This window comes from Cebus imitator, unplaced genomic scaffold, assembly GCF_001604975.1.
Source record: "Cebus imitator isolate Cc_AM_T3 unplaced genomic scaffold, Cebus_imitator-1.0 Scaffold387, whole genome shotgun sequence".
NCBI lineage: Eukaryota > Metazoa > Chordata > Mammalia > Primates > Cebidae > Cebus > Cebus imitator.
Window position 1 is genome coordinate 1011221 of NW_016107702.1, and position 23082 is coordinate 1034302.

The 23082-nt window shown below is 42.0% G+C and overlaps 2 protein-coding genes across 13 annotated transcripts in view; both read left to right on the plus strand.

Moving 5' to 3' along the window:
- Positions 1 to 9552, plus strand: part of PARP15 (poly(ADP-ribose) polymerase family member 15) — a 44976-nt gene extending 35424 nt beyond the window's left edge. For all 6 annotated transcript variants that reach the window (XM_037731232.1, XM_017508185.2, XM_037731231.1 and 3 more), the window contains 3 exons: positions 2888 to 3021; positions 5775 to 5949; positions 6556 to 9552. In XM_037731232.1, the coding sequence (XP_037587160.1) occupies positions 2888 to 3021; positions 5775 to 5949; positions 6556 to 6845 (599 nt within the window). In that variant the 3' untranslated portion in view covers positions 6846 to 9552. The remainder of the gene's footprint in view (positions 1 to 2887; positions 3022 to 5774; positions 5950 to 6555) is intronic.
- Positions 9553 to 19073: 9521 nt separating this feature from the next.
- PARP14 (poly(ADP-ribose) polymerase family member 14) overlaps positions 19074 to 23082 on the plus strand; it is a 95939-nt gene continuing 91930 nt past the window's right edge. For 3 of the 7 annotated variants that reach the window (XM_017508191.2, XM_017508188.2, XM_017508189.2), the window contains exon 1: positions 20952 to 21693. In XM_017508191.2, coding sequence (XP_017363680.1) covers positions 21507 to 21693 — 187 coding nt within the window. In that variant the 5' untranslated portion in view covers positions 20952 to 21506. Of the gene's footprint in view, positions 19616 to 20748; positions 20924 to 20951; positions 21694 to 23082 lie in introns of those variants that run through there. The other 4 variants (XM_037731229.1, XM_037731228.1, XM_017508192.2 and 1 more) reach the window with 4 other exon arrangements.

A 23082-nucleotide genomic window follows, 5' to 3' on the forward strand; every position in this document is an offset into this window, starting at 1 on the left:
TGCTCTGTCACCCAGGCTGGAGTGCGGTGGCACAATTTTGGCTCGCTGCAACCTCTGCCTCCCAGGTTCAAGCAATTCTCTTGCCTCAGCCTCCTGAGTAGCTGGAATTACATGTGTGAGCCACCATGCCCGGCTAATTTTTGTATTTTTAGTAGAGACAGGGTTTCACTATGTTGGCAAGGCTGGTCTCGAATTCCTGACCTCAAATGATCTGCCCTCCTTGGCCTCCCAAAGTGCTGGGATTACAGGAGTAAGCCAACGGGCCCGGCCGGGATCTTGGTTTTTAAAAAAAACCATCCCCACAGGTGAGGATATTTATCCTGAACCACCAGGAATTTGAAAGTAGAGCTTATCTTTTAAAACAGTAGTCCCCAACCTTTTGAGCACCAGGGACCAGTTTTATGTAAGACAAGTTTTCCACGGACTGTGTTGTGACGGGGGATGGTTTCAGGATGATCCGAGTGCATTATATTTATTGCCCACCTTATTTTCATTATTACATTGTAATAGATCATGAAATAATTATACAACTTACCACAATGTAGAATTGGTGGGAGCTCTGAGCTTGTTTTCCTGCAGCTAGAAGGTCCCATCTTGGGTGATGGGAGACAGTGACAGATTATCAAGCATTAGATTCTCATTAGGAGTGCATAGCCTAGGTCCCTTGTATGCACAGTACGCAATAGGGTTTGAGCTCCTATGAGAATCGAATGCTGCTGCTGATCTGACAGACAGTGAGCTCAGGTGGTAGTGAGAATGATGGGGAGCAGCTGTTAATACAGATGAAGCTTTGCTCCCTTGCCCGACGCTCAGCTCCTGCTGTGCAGACTGCTTCCTGACAGGTTACAGACTGGTGCCAGTCTGTGGCCTGGGACTTGGGGACCCCTGTTTTAAAAAACACTCATCTTTTCTAAAAGCTGTATAAGAATAGGGCTCAGGAAAATGCCTAGCACATGGAAACACTTAAAAGGGTAATTATCATGCTATTTTCTGTGAAGCCCTGGGCTGCAAGTCAACAGTGCTCCTGAGTTTGATAATGACCTTCCATGTGATGCTGGGTGAGTATTCCTGGGACTCCGTTTTCTCTCCTCTAAATTTTCTAGCCAGGGTTATCCTTTGTACATAGACAACAGAGTAGATAGCAATGTTTGGTGTAGCTTAAGGGTGTGATTTAAATGTCTTTCCTCTCAAGAAAATACCTTTGGCTTTATTCTTTATTCTATTAATATACAAATACCAGCTGGGTGCTGTGGCACATGCCTATAATCCCAGCACTTTGGCAAGCCAAGGCAGGAAGATTGCTTGAGCCCAGGAGTTCGAGACCAGTGTGGGCAACATGACAGAACTCCATCTCTAAAAAAAAATCGGCCAGGCATGGTGGCATGTGCCTGTAGTCCCAGCTACTGAGGAGGCTGGGGTGGGAGGATTGCCTGAGCCCAGGAGGTCAGGGCTGCAGTGAGCCATGATCATGCCACTGCATTCCAGACTGGGTAAATGTATAATAATAATAATGTACAAATACCTCTGAGATGTAAAAAATATCAAGCTTAATTGGTTAAGAATAACCCTATGTTTACAAAGGACTTGGCATTCCCTAAAGCATTTTCAGACTCATTATATTTTAACTTTGCAACAATCCCTTGAGGTGGTAGATAGAGCTGATCTTATAATTCCCATTACACAGATTAAAAACTAAACACTCACCCAGAAGTGGTGTTATGTGTTCAATGTCGTATGGCTGGTCACAGGCTGAGGCTGATCTGGTCTTCTGATTCCAAGTCCTGATAGCTTCCTGCTCTCCAACCTCAGGGCATGAAAGGAATAGAAGACCCCCTAAAAACCTTCACTTCCTTATTTCGGAGCCTTGCCTGCTGTATTCAGAGGAAAGGAAGCGGCAGATCCAAAAGGACCGTAAGGCGTCCGACTAGAAATGATTAGGCAGAAAGATCCTGAAGGAGATGGACAGTGTCGGGGAAAGGAAAAAATGTAGCTTTCAGAACACGCACCCTTATTGGTGGGAAAGTTTGCCAGAACAACTTTTGAAAAGAGCTTACTGATTAGGGTTAGATGCCTCCCTATGTCACCAGAACTTACCCTGGATGGACTTGCTTAACAGGAAGATGGTGCCCTGGATCCCTCCCTCAGGCCAGGTAGATCTTTCACTAAAAATGAGTAAACTGTGGCTTTGTTTGTAAGGAAAAAATCCTTTGGTTTTTACCTGTGGAGTTGTGTCATTTTGTGGGCTTTTACTTTTCTAATGCAATGTGTCCATATTCATACTGGTTCTGCTATCTTAGCAAGTTGACATCTAGCTTGGGCGTTTTAGAAGTTCCAGGAAACCACTGAAAAGCAAAGGAAACCAGAATGATCACCTGACGGGAAAGCATTCTCTTAGCACATCTGCTATGTTCTTTACATGGTGCTTTCTCTGCTTGGTGTATAAAATGGGGTACAGAACAATGTGCTTTAAATATTTTTAGCAGAGTAATCATGTTTCAAAAAAATAGAAGAGAGCTACATTAAATAATACTAATAAAAGCAAAAGCATCCATAAATTGACATTCATGTTTCCATATCAGTTTCTTACAAAATTAATTCTACAGAACTCTCTGGGAAAATTATAATTTCAAGCTATAGTGGATCTAAGTTTATCTAAATATTTTAGCTAGAGCACTAATGAATATATTGTGTGTCACATTGGTGTCAGACTGTTCACTTCACCTGGGTTTACTCAATTGAGGATAATAAAAGAAGCAACCGTGAGATGTGTAGCTTCTACTTTAAAGATCACAGTTGGATGACGAGAGACAAGAGCATAGGAGGTGCCCTGATTTTCAGAGGTCTTTGGAAATGAATGTTGTGTTTTGACCAAATGCTGACTTTCCAGATAATCTTCCTGAACACTGGACTGACATGAATCATCAGCTATCTTGCATGGTCCAGCTACACCCAGGACAATCAGAATATAATACCATAAAGGACAAGTTCACCCAAACTTGTTCTTCCTACACAATAGAGAAGGTAATGATGTGTTAAAATTTACTGTTTAAATACGTTGGCAAATTAACATAAAAGCTGTTTTTTTAAATAACACCCTTCCTTCCTTTATTTTAATTCCTATGTTTATTTTAACTGGAATTAGACTTACTCAAGCTCCATCGACGTGAAATCTCATGGTTTATTCCTTAGCGGTAATGAAGGAGATTCCAAGTCACATGTTTATGTTAGGATGCTTTCAGTTGCAAGTCACAAACCAACCTACTCAAACTGATTAAACAAGGAGAATTGTGTTGGAAATTAATGGAAAGTCCCGAAGTAGGATGGGCTTTGGAGAAGTCTGATCCAGCGGCTTGATGGTGTGCTGGATCCAGTCTTTCCAGCTTTGCTGTCCTCAGTGTCAGCTTTTCTTAAGGCTGGACTCTCCTTGTAGTTGTTGGGTAACTGCTGGCAGCAATTAGGGTGTCTCTGCTTTCTCATTCACAACCCATAGAAGACAACTGTGTCCTGTTCCACAGTTAGTGGATGAGAATCCCAACCACTGCTACCATCTCTGTGTCTAGGGAATACCTTGTTCTGGTTGGCTTGGGCCTGAGCTATCAGATCCCATCAATGTGTGATTCATTTTGAAATCCTGATTGGTTTAACTCAATTAGACTCCACCCTAGAACTATAAGTAGGGCCAATCCCACTCAAATCAGAAGTTGCTAATGGGGTGGAATGCATGTTTAGAAGATTACCACAATGCCCACTATGCTGCATAAAACTATTAGTCAGTAAAGTATAAGGGTTTGTCAGTAGATCATTATACTTGTATATCAGAGCAGGGTGTGACATCCTAGTAATTTAAAATCTTGTGACCTCTTCCATAGAGCTGTGTACTTACCTCTTGGAGCACTTGTAAAATGGTGCTTTGTAAGTATACAGTTACATTACAGCACTTATAAGGTACTTTGATAACATTTCACATGCCTGGCTCCCGGACTAGACAGTGAGCTGCTTAAGGTAGGAGTCACGTCTTGTTCATTTCTTCATTCTCAGTACCTAGGAAGCTGTCTAGCACATAGTAGGACACAATATGTATTGAGTAAACTTGAATGAATGAATGAGCTTAATTCCTGAGAAGGGGAAACCAGAAGATAGAGACATCCTACATAAAAGACAGAATTTAAAGGAGGCGATGCCTCGTGGTGTTAAAAGCTGTTGGGAGTACAGTCCCACGCCTCTGATTCTATAGGTTCTGCATCCATGATTTCAACCAACCTCGGATGGAAAGTGTGGTGAGGCCTATGATGGTTGAGTATACTGAATGTGTACAGACTTTTTCTTCTTGTCATTATTCCCTAAACAATATAACAACTATTTACATAGCATTTATTAATACATTGTATGAGGTAATATAAGAAATCTAGAGATGATTGAAAGTATATGGGAGGATTGTGTAGATTATATATTAATACAAATACAGTACTATGTCATTTTATATCAGGAACTTGAGCATCCTCAGATTTTGGTATCTGTGGGGGTTCTGGAACCAATCCTCCGTGGATATTGAGGGATGACTGTACAAGAAGTGCAAGAACCCTATTCCAATTGTGTTTCCCCAACATCTGCTGCTTTCTTGGCTCATACTTCTTTTGAAAATTAATCCAACATTGGATTAATCCCATAACTTACCTTCTCTCCCGCTGCTTCTAGATGAAATCCTTACTAATACATGGTCCCCAGCCTCAGCTGAACCGTCCAGGCTGCCTGGAATCCTTCATTGCTTCCTCCAGTCAACCCCCTCACACATTCCCCATTGCAAACCTTCATTACTCTCCTGGAGACCTCCACTACTTTGAGCAGAACAACTTTCCCTCCTGCTATTATGGCCTGGCTCCTCAACAGCTGCCCAGGTACCCACTCCATTCTTCTTCAACCTCTCTTCTCCCTCTGTTTTCAGAACATCATTCTCTCAGATTTCCTCCTCCTTCCCCAGACACCGGTTAGCTGGAGCCCTTTATTATACTTTCATAGCTCCGTGTGTGTTCTCCTGACCATCCCTTATCAGTCTGTGGGGTAGTGATTAGTTTTCTTGTCTTTCCCCCACCCCATTAGACTGAATGTTCCGTGAAGGCAGTGACCCAACACAAACTTAATTCATAATGATGTTCAGTAGATGATGGCTGAATGGTTGCTAACTCCATTTCCTAGGAGGAAGGAGAACCAGTAGAGAGTGATATTTTGAAAAGAAGTGAAAGAAGAACAGTTTTAAGAAGAGGATGGCTCATGGTTTGACATGCTATTCAGAAGTCTAGAAAAAATAGCCATAAGATTAGGCAATTATGAGGTGATTTGTGACCGTAATTGGAGCAATAACAGAATTGTTATGAGACGCCACATGGAATAGGTTGCAAGATGAGAAGGAGTTCAGGAAATGGCTATTAAATGAGTACAAATTTTTGAGTAGGTGTTTGAATGTCAGTGAATCTCCAGGAATTCCAGGGAATATACTGGTAATCATTTTGATATAAACTATATTCTGTTATTTAAAATATATACTAACAAGCACTATTACAAAGCATAGATACTAATAGATACTTTTAGCTCATCTTTCTCTAAAGGCAGAAAGCTGCCTGCTCTCTGAATTTGCTCTCTATTTGTATTTTCTTCTCCTTTTCCTTCACCAACTCCTCTTCCTTCTTTTTCATATTGCTTATTTTAAATCCACAACAAATACAATATACTGAGCCCCAAGGTCATTTCTGAAATATTTTGCCTTTTGTCATCTGCAGATTGAGAGGATACAGAATGCGTTTCTTTGGCAGAGCTACCAGGTAAAGAAAAAGCACATGGATATCAAGAATGGCCATACAAATAATGAGAGACTCCTCTTCCATGGGACAGATGCAGATTCAGTGCCACATGTCAATCAGCATGGCTTTAATCGAAGTTATGCTGGGAAGAATGGTAAGGAAGCGAGTAATCTGGCTGATCAGAAGGAGGTAAACGATAATTCCAGACTTTTCATACCAAGCAGCGTGAAGCCATGGATGGCAGCCATATTATCATTGTCAGAATAGAGCTCGCTGTGTTTTACCTTAAAGGAGATTGGCAATCTTCTGAGGGACGATGGAGTGAATTTTAGAAATGATGAAAAGTAACTTTAATGGGCAAGTATTTTTTTAAAGACAGTCTCACTCTGTCACCCAGACTGGAGTGCAGCAGCTAGATCATGGCTCACTGCAGCCTTGATCTATTGAGCTCAAATGATTCCCCTGCTCAGTCCCCTGAGTAGCTGGGATTACAGGCATGTGCCACTATGCCCAGCTAATAATTTTGTTTTATATTTGTAGGTGGTGGGGGGGTGGTCTCATAATGTTGGCCAGGCTGGTATTGAACTCCTGGCCTTAAGCAGTCCTCTTGCCTCAGCCTCCCAAAGTTTTGGGATTACAGGCATGAGCCAACACACCTGGCTAGAACTGCATTTAGAAAACAATTTTGTTGGATTGGGCCTGATTCTACGTATTGTGTAATTTTACATTCTTAGGAAGATTTTGGTCTTTCTCTTTCCAGCTGTAGCCTATGGAAAAGGAACCTATTTTGCTGTGGATGCCAGTTATTCTGCCAAGGACACCTACTCCAGGCCAGACAGCAATGGGAGAAAGCACATGTACGTTGTGCGAGTACTTACTGGAGTCTACACACAGGGACATGCAGAATTAGTTGCCCCTCCACCCAAGAATCCTCACAGTGCCACAGATCTCTTTGACTCAGTGACAGATGATACACTATATCCAAGGCTATTTGTGGTATTCTTTGATAATCAGGCTTACCCAGAATATCTCATAACTTTCAGGTGTTAAAAATATTTTCACCATCAAAGAGATGATTTAAGTCATCTGTAAGAACAACGTGCAGTCTTTGTCTTTGCTTTTGGCTTGTTTAAGCAGATAAAACTTTCCCTTTCAGGTGCTAACATGCTGAAAATTACCTTTTTAAAATGCTCTATCGCTGCAATTTGTAGCATACCTTTTTTTCTGAACAAATTGGTGGGTGGAAGCTGAGAAATGTATGGTAAATGTCACAGTTATAGCTACAACTATTCACAGACACCAAATCTCTAGGAGAACAAAAAGCACATTATTCTTTTCTATCAGGAAAAAAACAAGATACATCATCTTAAAGCCAAAATGACATTGCTCTTCTTGGAACATGTTAAGGCCTCGAACTGTGGCAGGTTAAACTGTACTACTTAAGTGGAGAGGCTACTGTTACACATCTTTAACAGCTGGGGATTTCACCTTATTAAGATAAACTTGTCAATAGTTCAGCTGAAATGACTGAATCACAGAATATGACCTCAACTCTGTTATGGAACACATCATAACAGATTTTCCCTGTTTACATTTCAGGTAAAAATGTATTGCATTATCTATTGCTATGTAAAAATGACTCCCAATTTTAGTGACTTAATCCCACACAATCTTTGTGGATCAGGAATTCAGGTCTGCTAGGGTGTCTCTGAAGTTACAGACAAGATGTGAAGGGATGCGGTCATCTGAAGGCTTGTCTGGGCTGGGGGTCTATTTCCAAGGTGAATCACTCACATACCTGCACATTTCTGCTGGGTACTGGCAGTCCTCAGTGCCTCTCCACAGGCTGCTTGAGTGTCCTCATGACACAACAGCTGGCTTACTCCACAGTGAGCAACTCAGGAGAGCAAGGCAGAAGCCACCAAGTCTTTATGACTGAAGTCATACACTACTGAGAACAAGCTCGGTCTGGAGACCCCCACCCAGGCAGGCTGAAGGTATTTGAGAGGCAGACACTCAGATAACACAACAAGATGGACCTATCCTGGGGACCAACAGCCTGACAGTCTATGGGGCTGACAGCTTTCTAGGACTGAAGGCCCTGAGCAAAGCTTCATTCACTCTTTTGCTCTTTGACAGGTGATTCTTATTAATACACAGGTGTTTTACATATTCACGTAACTCAGGAATATACCAGGTAGGCAGTTATTACCCACCTACCACTAATAACAAACTAAAAGTAACTTCATTGGGGGAGGGTAAACTTAATGTTTCTCAACAATACACCATGTTTTCTGAAGTATCCTATTGATTACTTGGATCAACTTGTTCAATCCGGGAGGGAATTGCACAAGGGCATGAATACACACTGGCAGGGCTCATTGGGGGCCATCTTGGAAGTTGTATGATTGAGCAAATGAATGCACAAATAGAATGTTAGCAGTAAAAATGATATTAGAGGTCCCCTACCCCACTGTCCTCTTGTCCTTCTCCCCCAGCCTTCCCCTGCTCCCAGGCAAGAAGCCCTCTAACCTCTGCTTGATCACTTTCAGCACTCAGCATCTTGATGGAACCTATCCCACTGTGGGACAGCATTATTTACTGGAAAACTTTTTTTTCAAAAGTTGAAATCAGTTCCTCTGTGTATATTACCTACTGATCACTGTCCAGACCTATGGAGGACACAGAATAAGTTTTATTCCTCCTACTGATGGTAGCCTTTCAGATCCATCCCTTCCCTCCAGTATATTAGAATCACGTAAATTCTTAAAATGCTTAACAGCTCATTTCTCCTGAAGCATCGCTTTTGAAGAGTTATAGACATTTAAGAAGTATTTACATTATTATAAATAAATTGCATGCACATTTAAAGAGGACAGAAGAGTATAAAGAAAAATAACTCACCAAACTCACTCGTAATTTCAGCACTAAGGGAAAACCACTGCCAATTTCTCATGTTCTCCCTTCCAGTTTCTTCTCCATCCAAATTCAACAAAGTCAAAATCACATTTTGTGCAGTCATGAATCATATAATATTATTTCTATTATTTTTCATTTAACATTACAAGTTGTTCTCTTGTGGTGTTATTTTTTCTGCAAACACAATTTTAATGGCTGAGTTATTCTGTTTTGTATCTTTTCCTTATTTTTATGTACATAGAATTATAGTTTTAAAAACTGTGATCATCTTATAGTTTAATAATCAGTTTTATTTTGCAGTGTATCATTTTCCTCATGTCATTAAATATTTTATGTATCATTTTTAATGGTCGCATAGTATTTCATTGCATGTTTCTACCTATATGTCATGTCAAAATAAGGCACCTATATTTCTTGATAAATATGAGGTTAGAATATGAGATGTAAAGATCCTAATGTACCTTCAAAAGGCAGTTAAAATGCTCTATTGCTGCAATTTGTAGGATACCTGAAGGAAATACAGTCCCAGAGAACAAAGCAAGGTTAAGTAATGCAGTTACTGCCTGGACCTTGGCTCTTAGTCCCAGTGCAGAATTCTAGTGAGCCATGTTAGAACAGGAAAGGACTCCTAGCCTGGGCAACATAGGGAGACCCTGTCTATTTTTATTCTACAAAAAAAAAAAAATTAGCCCAGCATGGTGGTGCATGCCTGTGGTCCCAGCTACTTGGGAGGCTGTGGTGGGAGGATCGCTTGGACCAGGGGGTTGAGGCTGCAGTGAGCCATGCTCTTCCCACTTCAGTCCAGCCTGGATCACAGAGCAAAACACTATCTCAAAAAGAAAAGACCATTTTACTTAGGTTAGGTGGGCTCTTATTTACAGTGTCCACTGCAGACTTGCTGCCTCCTCCAATGTTATTACTAAAGGACGTTGTTCCTCAGTTTATTTAGCTGTGCTCTTACTTCAGGAGTAAGACACACAAGTTTTGAGTACAGTATACCCATGTTATTAAAGTTCTGATGCTTTCTTGAGGAACAAACTATAAACCAATAAATAATTATAGTTATTTAGAAATTCTACTTTCCATCAGTCTGAAGCTGAATATCTTTCCATCCTTTAAGTCCATCTCCTTGCCACTTGGCTTCATGTTTTCTCCCCATATAGCTAGAATGGTCTCTACTTCTAGCCTAAGAACTAACTGTTTCAACTTAGTATCAAAATTGGAAGTCTTGTCAAACTGCTAATTACTGAAGAAATGCATCGCTTTTCTCTGGACCTTTAGAGTTCAGGCAAATGGTATCTGAGACCAGAGACCGTGAGCTCTAATTCTGGACTGGCAGCTGGAACTTACTTTCACAGAAGGCTTTTCAAATATCTTCTCATTGCTTTTCTTACCATTATTCTCCTTCTTGTTCCTTTTTTTCCTTTCAATTCCTTCTCTCACTTGTGGAAAAAAAGGACACACACTCTGCTTGGATGAATCAGAGGAAATATTTTCATTTTTTTCTGCACCAATAGTAGATAGCTACTCAAATTCCTCATAGTAAAAATGGTAATGTATTAATTGAACACAAGGTTTACAAATTCATTTAGAGTGCGGCAGGTTATCTGTGATTACAGATAGCCCTCGACCTTCTCCTCCAATCTTCCCCTGCTCCCAGGCATGAAGCTCTCTGGCCTCTGCTTGATCACTTCCAGCACTCAACATCTTGAGGGAACCTATTCCACTGTGGGACAGCGTTATTTACTGGAAAACTTTTTTCTCAAAAGTTGAAATCAGTTTCTCTGTGTCTATTACCTGCTGATCACTGTGCAGACTCCTGAAGGACACAGAACAAGTTTTATTCCTCCTACTGATGGTAGCCTTTCAGATCCATCCCTTCCCTCCAGCATATCTGCGATCACAGATAACCCACCACACTGGAAATGGTGAGATCATTCATAGCTAGTATGAACAAATTCAACTTCTTCTAAATACTTCCCTAGAACAAATACAGTTTCTTTTAGTAAACATGCTTTATAGTACATACACTTTACAAGCTTAATTGATCAAATTATTACATATCCTTGCTTTGGTCTTCACCATGTTAGTAAACATAGAAAGGGAATCTTGCAACTAAATTCACAGAGTTACTCTAATTTTATTCTGTTATGGTAACGCAATTCGGTCCCTAACAGAGTAAAAATTCAAGAGATTAAGTACAAAAAAAATTAGAAATCAAAAAAGAGAAAGAAAGAAAATTTATTTTAGAATATCAAGAGTTGGCATCATGTAGTCCTGGCCTAGCATTGGTAAACTTGGAGGGATCAGTCCTGACTTTAGAACTAACATAATGTGCTAACTGGGTAAACCTGGGCAAGTCACTTACACTAAGAGGCTTAATTCCTCATATTTAAACTGAAATAATAGGCTGGGGCAGTGGCTCATGCTTGTAATCCCAGCACTGTGGGAGGTCGAGGCGGAAGGATCACTTGAGGTCAGGAGCTCGAGACCAGCCTGGTGAAACCCCATCTCTACTAAAAATACAAAAATTAGCTGAGCGTGGTGGTGCATGCCTATCGTCCCAGCTACTTGGGAGGCTAAGGCAGGAGAATCACTTGTACCCTGGAGACAGAGGTTGCAGTGAGCCAAGATCACACCACTGTACTCCAGCCTGGGTGACAAAGCAAGACTCTGTCTCAAAAAAATAAAAAGTAGAAACATTAAAAAAAATTACAGAATTAAATAACTAAAATTTTAATAAACATCTAAAAAGAGGTAGAGAATGCTGTAAAATGTACTACTTAACTGAGTCTGAGAAGTCAGGATAGGCTTTCCTGAGAAATATGTCAAACAGAAATAAGACTTTTTGCTTTTAAAATATAAGAAAGTAGGAGAAAATGTTTAAGGTGAAATAAACCTATGTTTCCAAGTGAGATGAATTAGCTAGTAACAAAGTGTGTTCCCACCTAAAATAAACAGAAAATTAGAACAAAATAGAGAAGGCACCTATTTTAAGGCAGAAAAGGGCTTCTTAGTTAGCAAGAACTGAAGGAACTGAAACTCCAGAGAGAGAAGCACAGCTAGGGAGAGCTGAGTTCTGCAGGCACTGTGCCCAGGGGTCATTTGCTGATTCTGTGCTTGGGTGGGAGACTGATAACCCCAGGCCTTATACCCATGGAAGACCGCTGCTGGGAGCCAGAGTCCAGCCGGGGTATGGGAGGAGACTTGGAAGGTCTCCACAGGACATCTATTAAATTCCAGGGATGCACAAGGTAGCGTCTAAACACAGAAGGAGAAAACCTCTGAAGCAGAACAGAGACTTCAGCAGTCTTGTGAAGAAAAAGATTAGAATTCAGGACCCACCATGTGGAAGAGCATGGAGAATGCAGCAGGATTTCTGCTGAAAATCCTGAAGAAGCAGAAGTAAAGTTGATGCATATTGAGTCTTACCAGGGATGCAACTCAACCTCAACTCATCACAGTGCGTAGAGGATTCAGGTGGCCAGCCACCAATTAGAAACAAGATGCTTTATAAAATTAATATAATTTTTATTGTATATGGAAAAAATAAATGGGCAAGAACATCAAAGGGTATTTCAGAGTCAAAAAGAGTCATTTTGTCCTAGCAGACATTAAATGTACTGGTAATCAATTTGAAACCCTTGGAAGACAGAAATATCCATAATGAGAATATTAAAAAGACCCATACTTTCCACTACAATCAGAAAAAAAAAAAAAAAAAAAAAAAAAATCCAGGTAAATTGGGAGTTAAATACTTTTAAAATAAAAACACATATATATTATGTATTTTTACACATATAATTTTTTACATAAAACATGTAAAAAAATGTGTAATAATGTTTTATAATATGTAGTTTTTTTACATAGTATTTTAAAAATATGTTTTACACATATTTTTACACACATATATTAAAATAAATACACACATATAAAAGACTAGCACTAGGGGAAATCACTTTCTGATTGTTGTTGGAATACAAATGGAAAAAAGATAGGTTCATTACTTAGATAGTTTTATCTTTGATGGAATGAATACCAATAAAGCTGAAATTTAAAAATTCAGAAGACTGGAGAAAAGGTTTGCACATAAAGACAAACGTTCAATAACTAAAAAGTATGAAGAATGCATATAAATAGGTAACAATACCAAGTGTCTATTAAACAAAGGATTAAAAAACAGTTCATACAAGAAGAAACACTGTCAGCAAATCATAATTTTAAAACTATTCAGTCAACCTTGTTGGTAAAATAACTGCAAATTAAACCTACTGTGAAGTTTCATTTTGTGCCTTAAAAAAAATTAGAAAAACTTTAAAAAAGTGATAAAAGCCAAAGCCTGCAAGGCTTCGGGAGGCAGATATGCTCATGCATTAATGATAGCAGTGTAAATTGATTCAGTCTTCCTGAAAGGCAAAATGGTATTTTATTGAAAGAATCATAAATATGCCTAACCCCTGACCAAGTAATATAATTTATCCTGAGGAAATAATGTTTAATAAAAAGTATATGTATATATAATGTTTATTTTATGATAGTAAAACATTGGAATAAAGCTAAGAGCCCAACAATACAGATATATAGAAAGAAGCTAACTATGGCATATCAAAATGATATACTCTAGTGATATACTAAAAATGATGAATATAAACATGGTATAGAAAACAGAAAATATTTGGATAAATCATGTTACACAAAAGGAAGAATACCAAAGTGAACATATATACCCATTACGACGATAACAGAACCATGAATATACATAAGCAAAGTGAGGAAAGGTCAGGCCGAGGAAATGTTTCCAGCTGGGTTAAGATCAACAGACTCATAGTGAATTATTCTGTCAAGTTGTTAAAAACATTAGATTTTTTAAAAACTTTAATATTGCTATAATGAGATTATCTTTGCAGGGCATTGAATTGGCTTATAAAGATACAGTTTTTTGCTGCCTTCCTAAGCTGCACAGATGGACAGATGACAGTGTTTCTATCTAGTTATAGGAATTTTGTTGAATCTATATTTGATTGAAAGATAAAAGGCCAGGCTGGGCGTGGTGGTTCACACAACCCCAGCACTTTGGGAGGCTGAGGTGGGCAGGTCACCTGAGTTCAGTAACATGAGATCAGCTTGGCCAACATGACAAAACCCCATCTCTACTAAACATACAAAAATCGGCCGGGTGTGGTGGCATTAGCCTGTGGTCCCAGCTATTTGGAGGCGGAGGCAGGAGAATTGCTTGAATCTGGGAGGTGGAGTTTGTAGTGAGCAGAGATCGAGCCACTACTGCACTATAGCCTGGGTGACAGAACAAGACTCTGTCTCAAAAAAAAAAAAGGAAATTCAGTTTCTGTGTCCATAACAGAGTTGTACTGAAACATAGCTATACGCACTTGTTTATGTACATGCTATGGCTGCATATGGGTGAATATGAGTCAAAAATTTAAAATCTAATTCAGGTGCACAAGAGAATAGGAAATTCTCCTCCCATTTTTAGTTTTGAAAATCTGTAATTGTTAATTCTCTTTCTGCCGTTTTGAGATGTATAAAAATATTTTTTGAAGCCTTTGTTAAAAGCCTCTTGCCAGTTTTACAACACAGGAATGTTTTCTCAAAAACCTGGGAGCCATCTCTTTGAAATGTAATCATCAAGGAAGATGGTGCCCCATCTCCCAGTTTCCATGGGAGGGCAGGAGCCTGACTTCAGCTGGCATCTGGCTCCAAATCATAACTACTTACTTCATAGAGATATGAGAAATTTTATTATTTCTTTGGATAAAGACAATTAGCTAACACCGGTGGCCATTCCAGTTACCAGGTGGTTTAGGGTGACCTATGTGTGACAAATGGTATTGTCAAGTCCTCTTTTTACCTGAGGATTAGTTATCAATTGAGAACATGCGTGTAATGGGGTGTATCTACTGGACTATGTAAAAAGGTGAGATTTCTTTCTGTCTTTGAAACCTTTTCAGTGGATTGCCTGTGATAAGCATCACATTTTGGTTTAATACTTATTCAATAATAAAATTATTTTCTTTTTCTTCTGCTTTGTGGAGAGGTTTTCTGGGTCAGCAGGAGATTTGGTTTTTAATTATATTTCCCTAACAGCTGCTTCTGGTTTAGGATGGCAGAATTGAGTAGTTGTAACTGAGACCATATGGCCTATATAACCTAAACTATTTACTCTCTGGCTCTTTATAGGAAAAGTTTGCAGTCAAACCTGGGCTAGGTAACTAGATGTGTATGCAAGATACTTAGAGAAAGTTAAATTATTTAGTATAATAAAGTGACGAAATTTTGAGTTTATATGGGTGGCTTAAAGAGAAGCAGTAGGGGCCTGGGAACACAGGGAAGGGGGTGATCAGAGGAGGTGGATCTCAGGGCAAAGGGCTGCAAACACAAATGTCTAGAGGGGCTGGGATGCCAATGAGCAAAGTGAGCCAAATGGAAATTTCAGTGAACTGGAGCCAGGACCTTTGGTCGCAGCTGATGGCAAACCATCTGTTTTTGTTTGTTTGTTTGTTTGTTTTCCCAAAAAGGAGCTTTAAATCTGAGGTTTTATATGAAAACTCACACTTTTAAAATGTTAGCATCTAACTTGAATTTTTCAAAAGCAGGTCTCGGGGCAGGCTTCAGTTTGGTGGCCACCAACTTATGACTTCTGATCTCAAGCGGGGGAGTCAGGTGGGGGGAACTCTCCATGTTAACTGTTAAATCGTTTGGACAGGAAATGGCTGATAAATTAATTCCTAGAAATAGCTATGTGTGAACTTAGACTTGGGAGTTGATTCCTACATTTGATGTAAGTAATCTTCAGTATGTATGTTGGTGATAATCTGGGGGTAAGAAATGGGGGAGTATTTCTAGAGCAGAAGCAGTGTGAAAACAGGACCACAGAGGAAGGAGCCATGGAGCAGATTTCAGTTGTGGACTTTCTCTGGAAAAATATAGGCCCCTGAAAACAGATATTGCAGAGGGCTCTGGGCCTTTCCACAGTGCATTGAATGGGGATTTCGGACATCTTATTTAGATATCAAGTGAAACACAATTCAAACAGGATAGAGAACTTAGGGACTTAGAATAATGATTGACATTTAGTAAGCCCTCAATGAATGTTAGCTTTTGTCATTAACTACTGTTTTCTGGAATACATATGGAAACTCAGTTCATTTGCCAGGATGTAACACCTGCCAAGAAACAAAGGAAGCTCAATCACTTTTCAAATCCAAAGGAAAAGATTTGGAGTATGTGTGGTTTAAAAAATGTCTGGACCGAAGCAGGAGGATCACTTGAGCCCAGGAGTTCAAGACCAGCCTGGGTAACACAGCAAGACTCCATCTTTATAAAAAATTTAAAAATTAGCCAAGTGTGTTGGCATGTGCCTGTAGTCTCAGCTATTCAGGGGGCTAAGATGGAAGGATTATCTGAGCGCAGGAGGTTGAGGCTGCAGTGAGCCATGATTGAGTCACTGCACTCCAGGCTGGGTAACAACCCTGTCTCAAAAAAAAAAAAAAAAAAATGAAAAGAAAAATATCTGCAAATTCTTAAACATCCCTCCAATGAGGAAGTGGAGTCTATTTTTCCTCTTCTTGACTCTGAACTGGACTTTGTGACTCACTTTTTTTAGAGATGGGGTCTTTCACTGGAGTGCAGTGGTGGGATCATAGCTCACTGCAGCCTTGAACTCCTGGGTTCAGGTGATCCTCCTGCCTCAGTCTCTTAAGTAGCTAGGACTCCAGGTGCGCACCATCACACTCAGTTAATTAAAAAAATTTTTTTTTGTTGTTAGGCAGGGTCTAGCTATGTTGTTCAGGCTGTGACTCACTTCTAATCAACAGATTGCTTGAGAAGTGAAACTATAACTTCTAAGGGCTAAGTCATAAAAAGTAATACAGCTTTGGCCTCTCTCTTGTTCTCTCAACATGCCTTAGGAGCTGAGCCACCAAGTTGAAAGTTCACCTACTCTGAAGGCACCATGCTGGAGAAACCATGTGGTAAGCCCACATATTGATAGAGATGCCAGAGGAGTTCCAGGGGTTCCAGCCCCCAGTTTTTTGAGTTATCCTAGGCTGGGTACCAGATGTGTGAGTAAGTAGCCTTTGAGATGCCTCCAGCCTCACCCACAGTCTGATTACAAATTTCTCAATTCTTGAGAAAGAATTGCCTAGTTTAGTCTAGTCAACCCCCAAAATCTCAAGGGATAATACCACTAAATTTGGGGGAGGATTGTTAAGCAGGAAAAGATAACTGGAATATTGTCCTCATCTCCTGCTGTATCCCCCCAAAATTGTTTTAAGTTAGCTACATTGCCTACTATAAAAAGAGAGAAATTTATACTGAAATTTCTTTCATCTTCATGCCTTTAAATTACTAACAGATTATGAGATTTAGGAAAGAAGCTGATATGTAGGATAGGGATTTAATTTATTTTAATTCAGGCATATAACTTTAGGTTTTGGGTACATGTGCAAAACATGCAGGATTGTTGCATAGGTACATACGTGGCATGTGGTTTGCTGCCTCCATTCCCCCATCACCTATATCTGGCATTTCTCCCCATGTTATCCCTCCCCAATCTCCCTACCCTCCACTGCCCCTCCCCTAGTCCCCCCCAACAGACCTCAATGTGTGATGCTCCCCTCCCTGTGTCCATGTGTTCCCGTTGTTTAATACCCATCTGTGAGTGAGAACATGTGGTATTTGTTTTTCTGTTCTTGTGTCAGTTTGCTGAGAATGATGGTTTCCAGATTCATCCATGTCACTACAAAGGACGCGATTTCTAAGTTTTTTTTTTTTATGGCTGCATAGTATTCCATGGTGTATATGTGCCACATTTTCCTTGTCCAGTCTATCATCAATGGGCATTAGGGTTAGTTCCAGGTCTTTGCTATTGTAAACAGTGCCGCAATGAACATACGTGTGCATCTGTCTTTATAACAGAATGATTTGTAATCCTTTGGATATATACCCAGTAATGGGATGGCTGGGTCAAATGGAATTTCTATTTCTAGATCCTTGAGGAATCGCCCCACTGTCTTCCACAATGGTTGAACTAATTTACACTCCCACCAACAGTGTAAAATTGTTCCTATTTCTCCACATCCTCTCCAGCATCTGCTGTCTCCAGATTTTTTAACAATCACCATTCTAACTGGTGTGAGATGGTATCTCAATGTAGTTTTTATTTACATTTCTCTAATGACCAGTGATGATGAGCATTTTTTCATGTGTTTGTTGGCCTCATAAATGTCTTCTTTTGAAAAGTGTCTGTTCATGTCCTTTGCCCACTTTTGAATGGGTTTGTTTGTTTTTTCTTGTAAATCTGTTTTAGTTCTTTGTAGATTCTGGATATTAGCCCTTCGTCAGATGGGTAGATTGCAAAAATTTTTTCCATTCTGTTGGTTGCTGGTTCACTCTAATGATTGTTTCTTTTGCTGTACAGAAGCTCTGGAGTTTAATTAGCTACCCTTTGTCTATTTTGGCTTTTGTTGCCAATGCTTTTGCTGTTTTAGTCATGAAGTCCTTGCCTATGCCTATGTCCTGAATGGTTTTGCCTAGGTTTTCTTCTAGGGTTTTTATGGTGTTAGGCTTTATGTTTAAGTCTTCAATCCATCTGGAGTTAATTTTAGTGTAAGGTGTCAGAAAGGGGTCCAGTTTCTGCTGGTATTTAGAAACTACAATAGAGCATTATATATTTTGTTATTATTTGTAAATTATGTTATCCAACCATTATATCAGTATAATTTATAATAAACATAACACTTATGGAAACTTTGTTTCGAAAGTCTGGTGGCTCAATATTTAACAGCCATTACTGGTATAGTGTGATAATAAAATACTGTGTTTCTATTTTTTAAAAAATATGATCTAGATTATACTGAGAATGAATGCTGGTCTTGAGATATACACATGTATGTTTGATTCAATAGTTACCTAATTGGATGATGAGGAAAGGTCTTTACACAAACATGGAAGGATCAAATCTACTCTGGACTCTTCTGGAGAAGCTGCCTTCACCTTCCACTCAACTGTAGTACTGGTGAAACAAAATTACTTCTATTTGGGAAAATGCACCATTAGGAATTACTGTCCTGGCTAATTGAGGGGTATGGAGACTGTCCCTATGGAGGTTTGAAGAAGATAAAGCTCCCAAAAGGGACTTGAGCATAAGGAGTAAAACTAAAGACTGTGATGTGTCCATCAGGGGGCTCCCTCTGACCATGGAACTTCTTGGAGTGCTTTTCCCTTCATTTATGGCCATGTCTTATTTTGGGGTGACTGGGCCAGGAGTTTCAGGAGCAAAATGAGGTGGAGTGGTGGGCATGAGGTACCTACAACTCACTGATTCAGGACAGAAGGGAAAGTAGCCCTTTCCCTCCTTTACACCTCAGTGGGAGAAATGGGGAGGCTGATGCTAGTTTGCAGAGAAGCTCAAAGGAGCATGTTGCTAGGCTACAGCAGTTTGTAGAGAAACCAAAAGGGGGAATTTAGATGAAGCAGGGAAAGGGAAGTTCAGCCCAAAAATGCATACATGGGTGGTTATATTAAAATGAGCTGTGGCTGTGAGGTGGAAGGAGAACTAAGGAACAGCGATATGAACACGGCCACTTCTACAGCAGAGGGGCACACCCACCTCAGGCCCTGAGAAGACTGTGCTTCCCAGGAAGAAAGGATCAGAAGGCAGATACTCACAGGAGACAGAATTGTGAGAGGATAAGCATTCTGTGGGAAACTTCAAGTGAACAGGGGGAAAATAACTTACAGAAAATAAAGTACTGCAGGAGCCAATGCTGTTCAAAAATTTGCTCCTTCTAGAACTTTCCTTCCCTGGCTTTCAAGACCTGCGTTCCTGATCCTCTGATAGCTCCTTCCCAGTCCATCCAGGTGTCATAAGCAGACTTCGAGTGGTAAGATACGTTGTTGATAATTAAAGAAACGCTCAAAAGTAATCCAGAAATGACCCTGACTTTATTTCTTATACAATAAAGATGTAAGGAAAAAGGGAAACTATTTGCTAAGTTCTGGGACCCCAAACTCAGGGGAAAGAGGGAGAGGAGGAGTGCCGATTTTAGTTGTGGTTTGGGGTGAGATTGAAAGGCCCTGGGGAGAAACAGTCACCACATTTGGCTGAGGGCACTGGTCCACCCCTCTTTCGAAAGCTGTGGTGCGGTGGGGGGCAGCGGAGTGGAGGGGGGAGTCTGTCCAGAGCAGTTTGGATCAGATGATGAGCGCCATCTGCAGGTAACAAGCTGGAGGCAGGAGAAAATATCTGTATAGTGTTTAGCATTATTACAGAGCCGAAATAAAAGGCAGGTAAACCCTTTGGCCCATCTCTTGTTCTCTTCATTCTGAAATTCAGCCCGATCCTGTAACCCCACAAGCTGCTGCCTGGCTCCTTCTTCCCCTTCACAGTCACATCTCTGCAAAGAGCCTGTTACGCTTGCTGCTTCCACTTGCTTCCTTCCCTTTCAGTCCTGAGTAGCTGCCATTGCCCTCTCCTCCCTCCTCACCAGGAGACAGTGCTTGCCGGTCCCCAGCAGTCCAGCAGACGTTTCTCTGACCTGAGGTATCGGTAGCATGGAATAATAATCCCCTCTCCCCCCACCCTCGATTTGCAACACTCCTTTATTTTGGGTCAAGGAAACACACAGCCCTAGCCTCTTCCCCGCCACTTGGCCTCCCTCTTGCAGTTGCCGCTATCATCCAGCCACTTGCGCGGGCGATCCTTGGCTGACCTTGGAGTCATCCTTAAGCTTTTCTTTCTCTCAAGGCTCACATCCTTCAGCAAGTCCTGCTTTTACTATTAATTGAGAATCCTCGTTTTCTCAGTTCTTCTCTGCCGGCACCCGGGTCTCAGCCACCCTTGTCTCTCACTTGGGACACTATGGTAGCCACTTGGCTGACCTCTCTGCCTCCACTCTAGCCACCACGCAGCAGCCGGAGTGATCCTGTACGTGTGAATCACACCGTGGAACCCCACTTGCCAACCCTCCAAGGCTGATATCACTGGGGTTATCAGGTTATATATCACCGCCCCATAAACCCTCCCTGAGCCGCCACAGCTGGGCCAGGAGCCTGTCATCATCTGTTCCAGGAACACCTGTATATTCTTTCCTAGAGCACCTATTCCCCCTGTGTTCACCATAGCTCCGTGAGCTCGGCGAGGGCTCAGTGAGTGAGTGAACGGCGCCTAGTAAATATTCCACAAAAAAACTGTGAGTATAATTGTTTCTCGCACATTTCTAGACGTGTAATATTACCACATAAAGGAACAGAAGGCAGAACAGGAAAAGCAACCTAAAATTCTGATAATCACATTGATTGCTGAAAATGCCCCCAAATAGGCTGCAAACATTCTAGAAGGGCCACAGTTTTGAGAGTTATTTTATTTTTTTGTAAAGGGTCGGCTAGGGGCAAAAATTAGCTGATCTTTGTGTTTGCTCAAGGTCTGGTGCCCCACAGCTGCTGACTTCATCTGCAGTTGGGGCAAGCGGCCGGCACCGGGCGCAGAGTTACGAGGGGGCGTGGGAGCCCGCGGGGCACAGGTGGACGGAGGCTGCCTTCCCGCGGCGCCGGTGGCCCGCCCCAAAGGGTTACTTTGGACTTGGCTGTGGGCCGAATGCGAAGGTGGAGAGGTGGGCGGGGGATGACTCGGCCATTCCTGGGTCCGCTGTGTTAGGCTGAAGGCAAAAAGAAACCAAGGCCTGGGAGTTTTCCAGGAAACGAAAGCGAAAGAGTCAAAGTTAGCCGCCCGGAGTTGGCGCCGCCCTTGCAGTCGGGCGGAGAGCGGAGCTGAGGATGGCGGTGCCTGGCTTCTTCCCGCTGCTGGTCGAGGGCTCTTGGGGCCCCGACCCCCCAAAGAACTTGAGCACCAAGTTGCAGATGTACTTCCAGAGCCCGAAGAGGTCGGGAGGCGGCGAGTGTGAGGTCCGCCAGGATCCCGAGAGCCCGTCCCGCTTCCTGGTGCTCTTCCACCCGGAGGACGGTGAGGGGCGCAAGGGGTGGGGTGAGGAGGGGGCACGTCTGCTCTTCCTCCAGGGAAATGGCGGCGGGGCACGCACGGGAGGGGGTCCTGCCCGGCTCTGGCGGCTGCTGTAGCGGAGGTGGCAAGGGCGGGGCGGGGACGACAGAATAAACTCCGAGTGCACCCGGGGCGCTGCGGTTCCCCCGCGCCCTGCGTTTCCCGGCGCTTAACGGCGCGGCCTGGGGGTGGCGGCGGAACCGCGCAGGCGAGTCCTGATTCCTGGATCCTTTTCTGTCTTTCCCTGCTGTGGTGGTGTTACTGTTTATCGTTGTTGTTGAAGGGAGTGTATCCTCTTATCATCCTTTCCTGTCTTTTCCTGTCATTATTATGTGGGGAAGGAAGCTGGATAAGAAACGTGACAAGTCACAGGTTTTCTTCGTGGGTCTTGGAGATTCCCAGTGCTCCTGGGGTCACTTGGGAGAGGGGCAGAGGCGCTGCGTAAAGTCACACGGCCTGAAGGTCAACGTAGAGCCTTCGCGGCGTCCACGTTGGAGGGGCCGTCGATGAACCAACAGGCTCATTGTCGAGGGCCTGCCGGGGCCTCTTCCCTCAGTCTCGGGTGGGCCTCAGATTGGGAGCAAGGATGACATTCTGAAGTGATTGTGGGTTGCGAGATTTGAGCTTTGGAGGGAAAGTCGGTAAAGCTCCCTCCTCACAGGCCATTAAGGGGCTTTCTTCCCTCCTCCCCACTACTGTTCCCGTTCAGGAAGGGCCAAGAGCCCACCTATGATCTGCTTGTTCAGGGGCCTCCCTGGTCTGCAGTGGGAAGCCCGTGACCTGCAGCTCCCAGAATGGGCACCTTTTCCACCAGCATATTATAGATGGATAGTGACCCATTGGGATCTAGTCAACTCCGAATTACACCTTCATGTTGCTGGATTTGGGGAAGCATTTGGGCCAGATGAGAGGCAAGGAGGCTGAGGCCGAGGCCGTGCAGTTAAAGTGCCCCAGCAGGGATCCAGAAAGGAAAAGGAAAATGAAACAGAAAAAGAACGACGCACAGAAGGAAGGAAGGAGCCATGCTTGGCTCATGGCCCTTATGAAAACAAAATACCATGTTTTCTTAGGATTAATTTCACCAAGGAGTGCTCAGAAGGCAACTGTGTGATACTTGTCATTTCCCTTTTGGGTGTCACTTTTTCTTGAGGGTTTTTCCCACTTTGATTTCAGAGGTCAACAACACCATCCATCTGGCCCTTAAGGATGCTTCTTTCTTCTTCAGATTCCACTATCCTTAGGAGTAGGTCTCACCTGCATCTGAATGACCTGGAGAGCAGGTTAACTAGGCACCTTCCTAGCTCTGTTTTAGAGATTCAGGTTCAATGAGTGTGGGGTGGGTGGGAAGCGCAT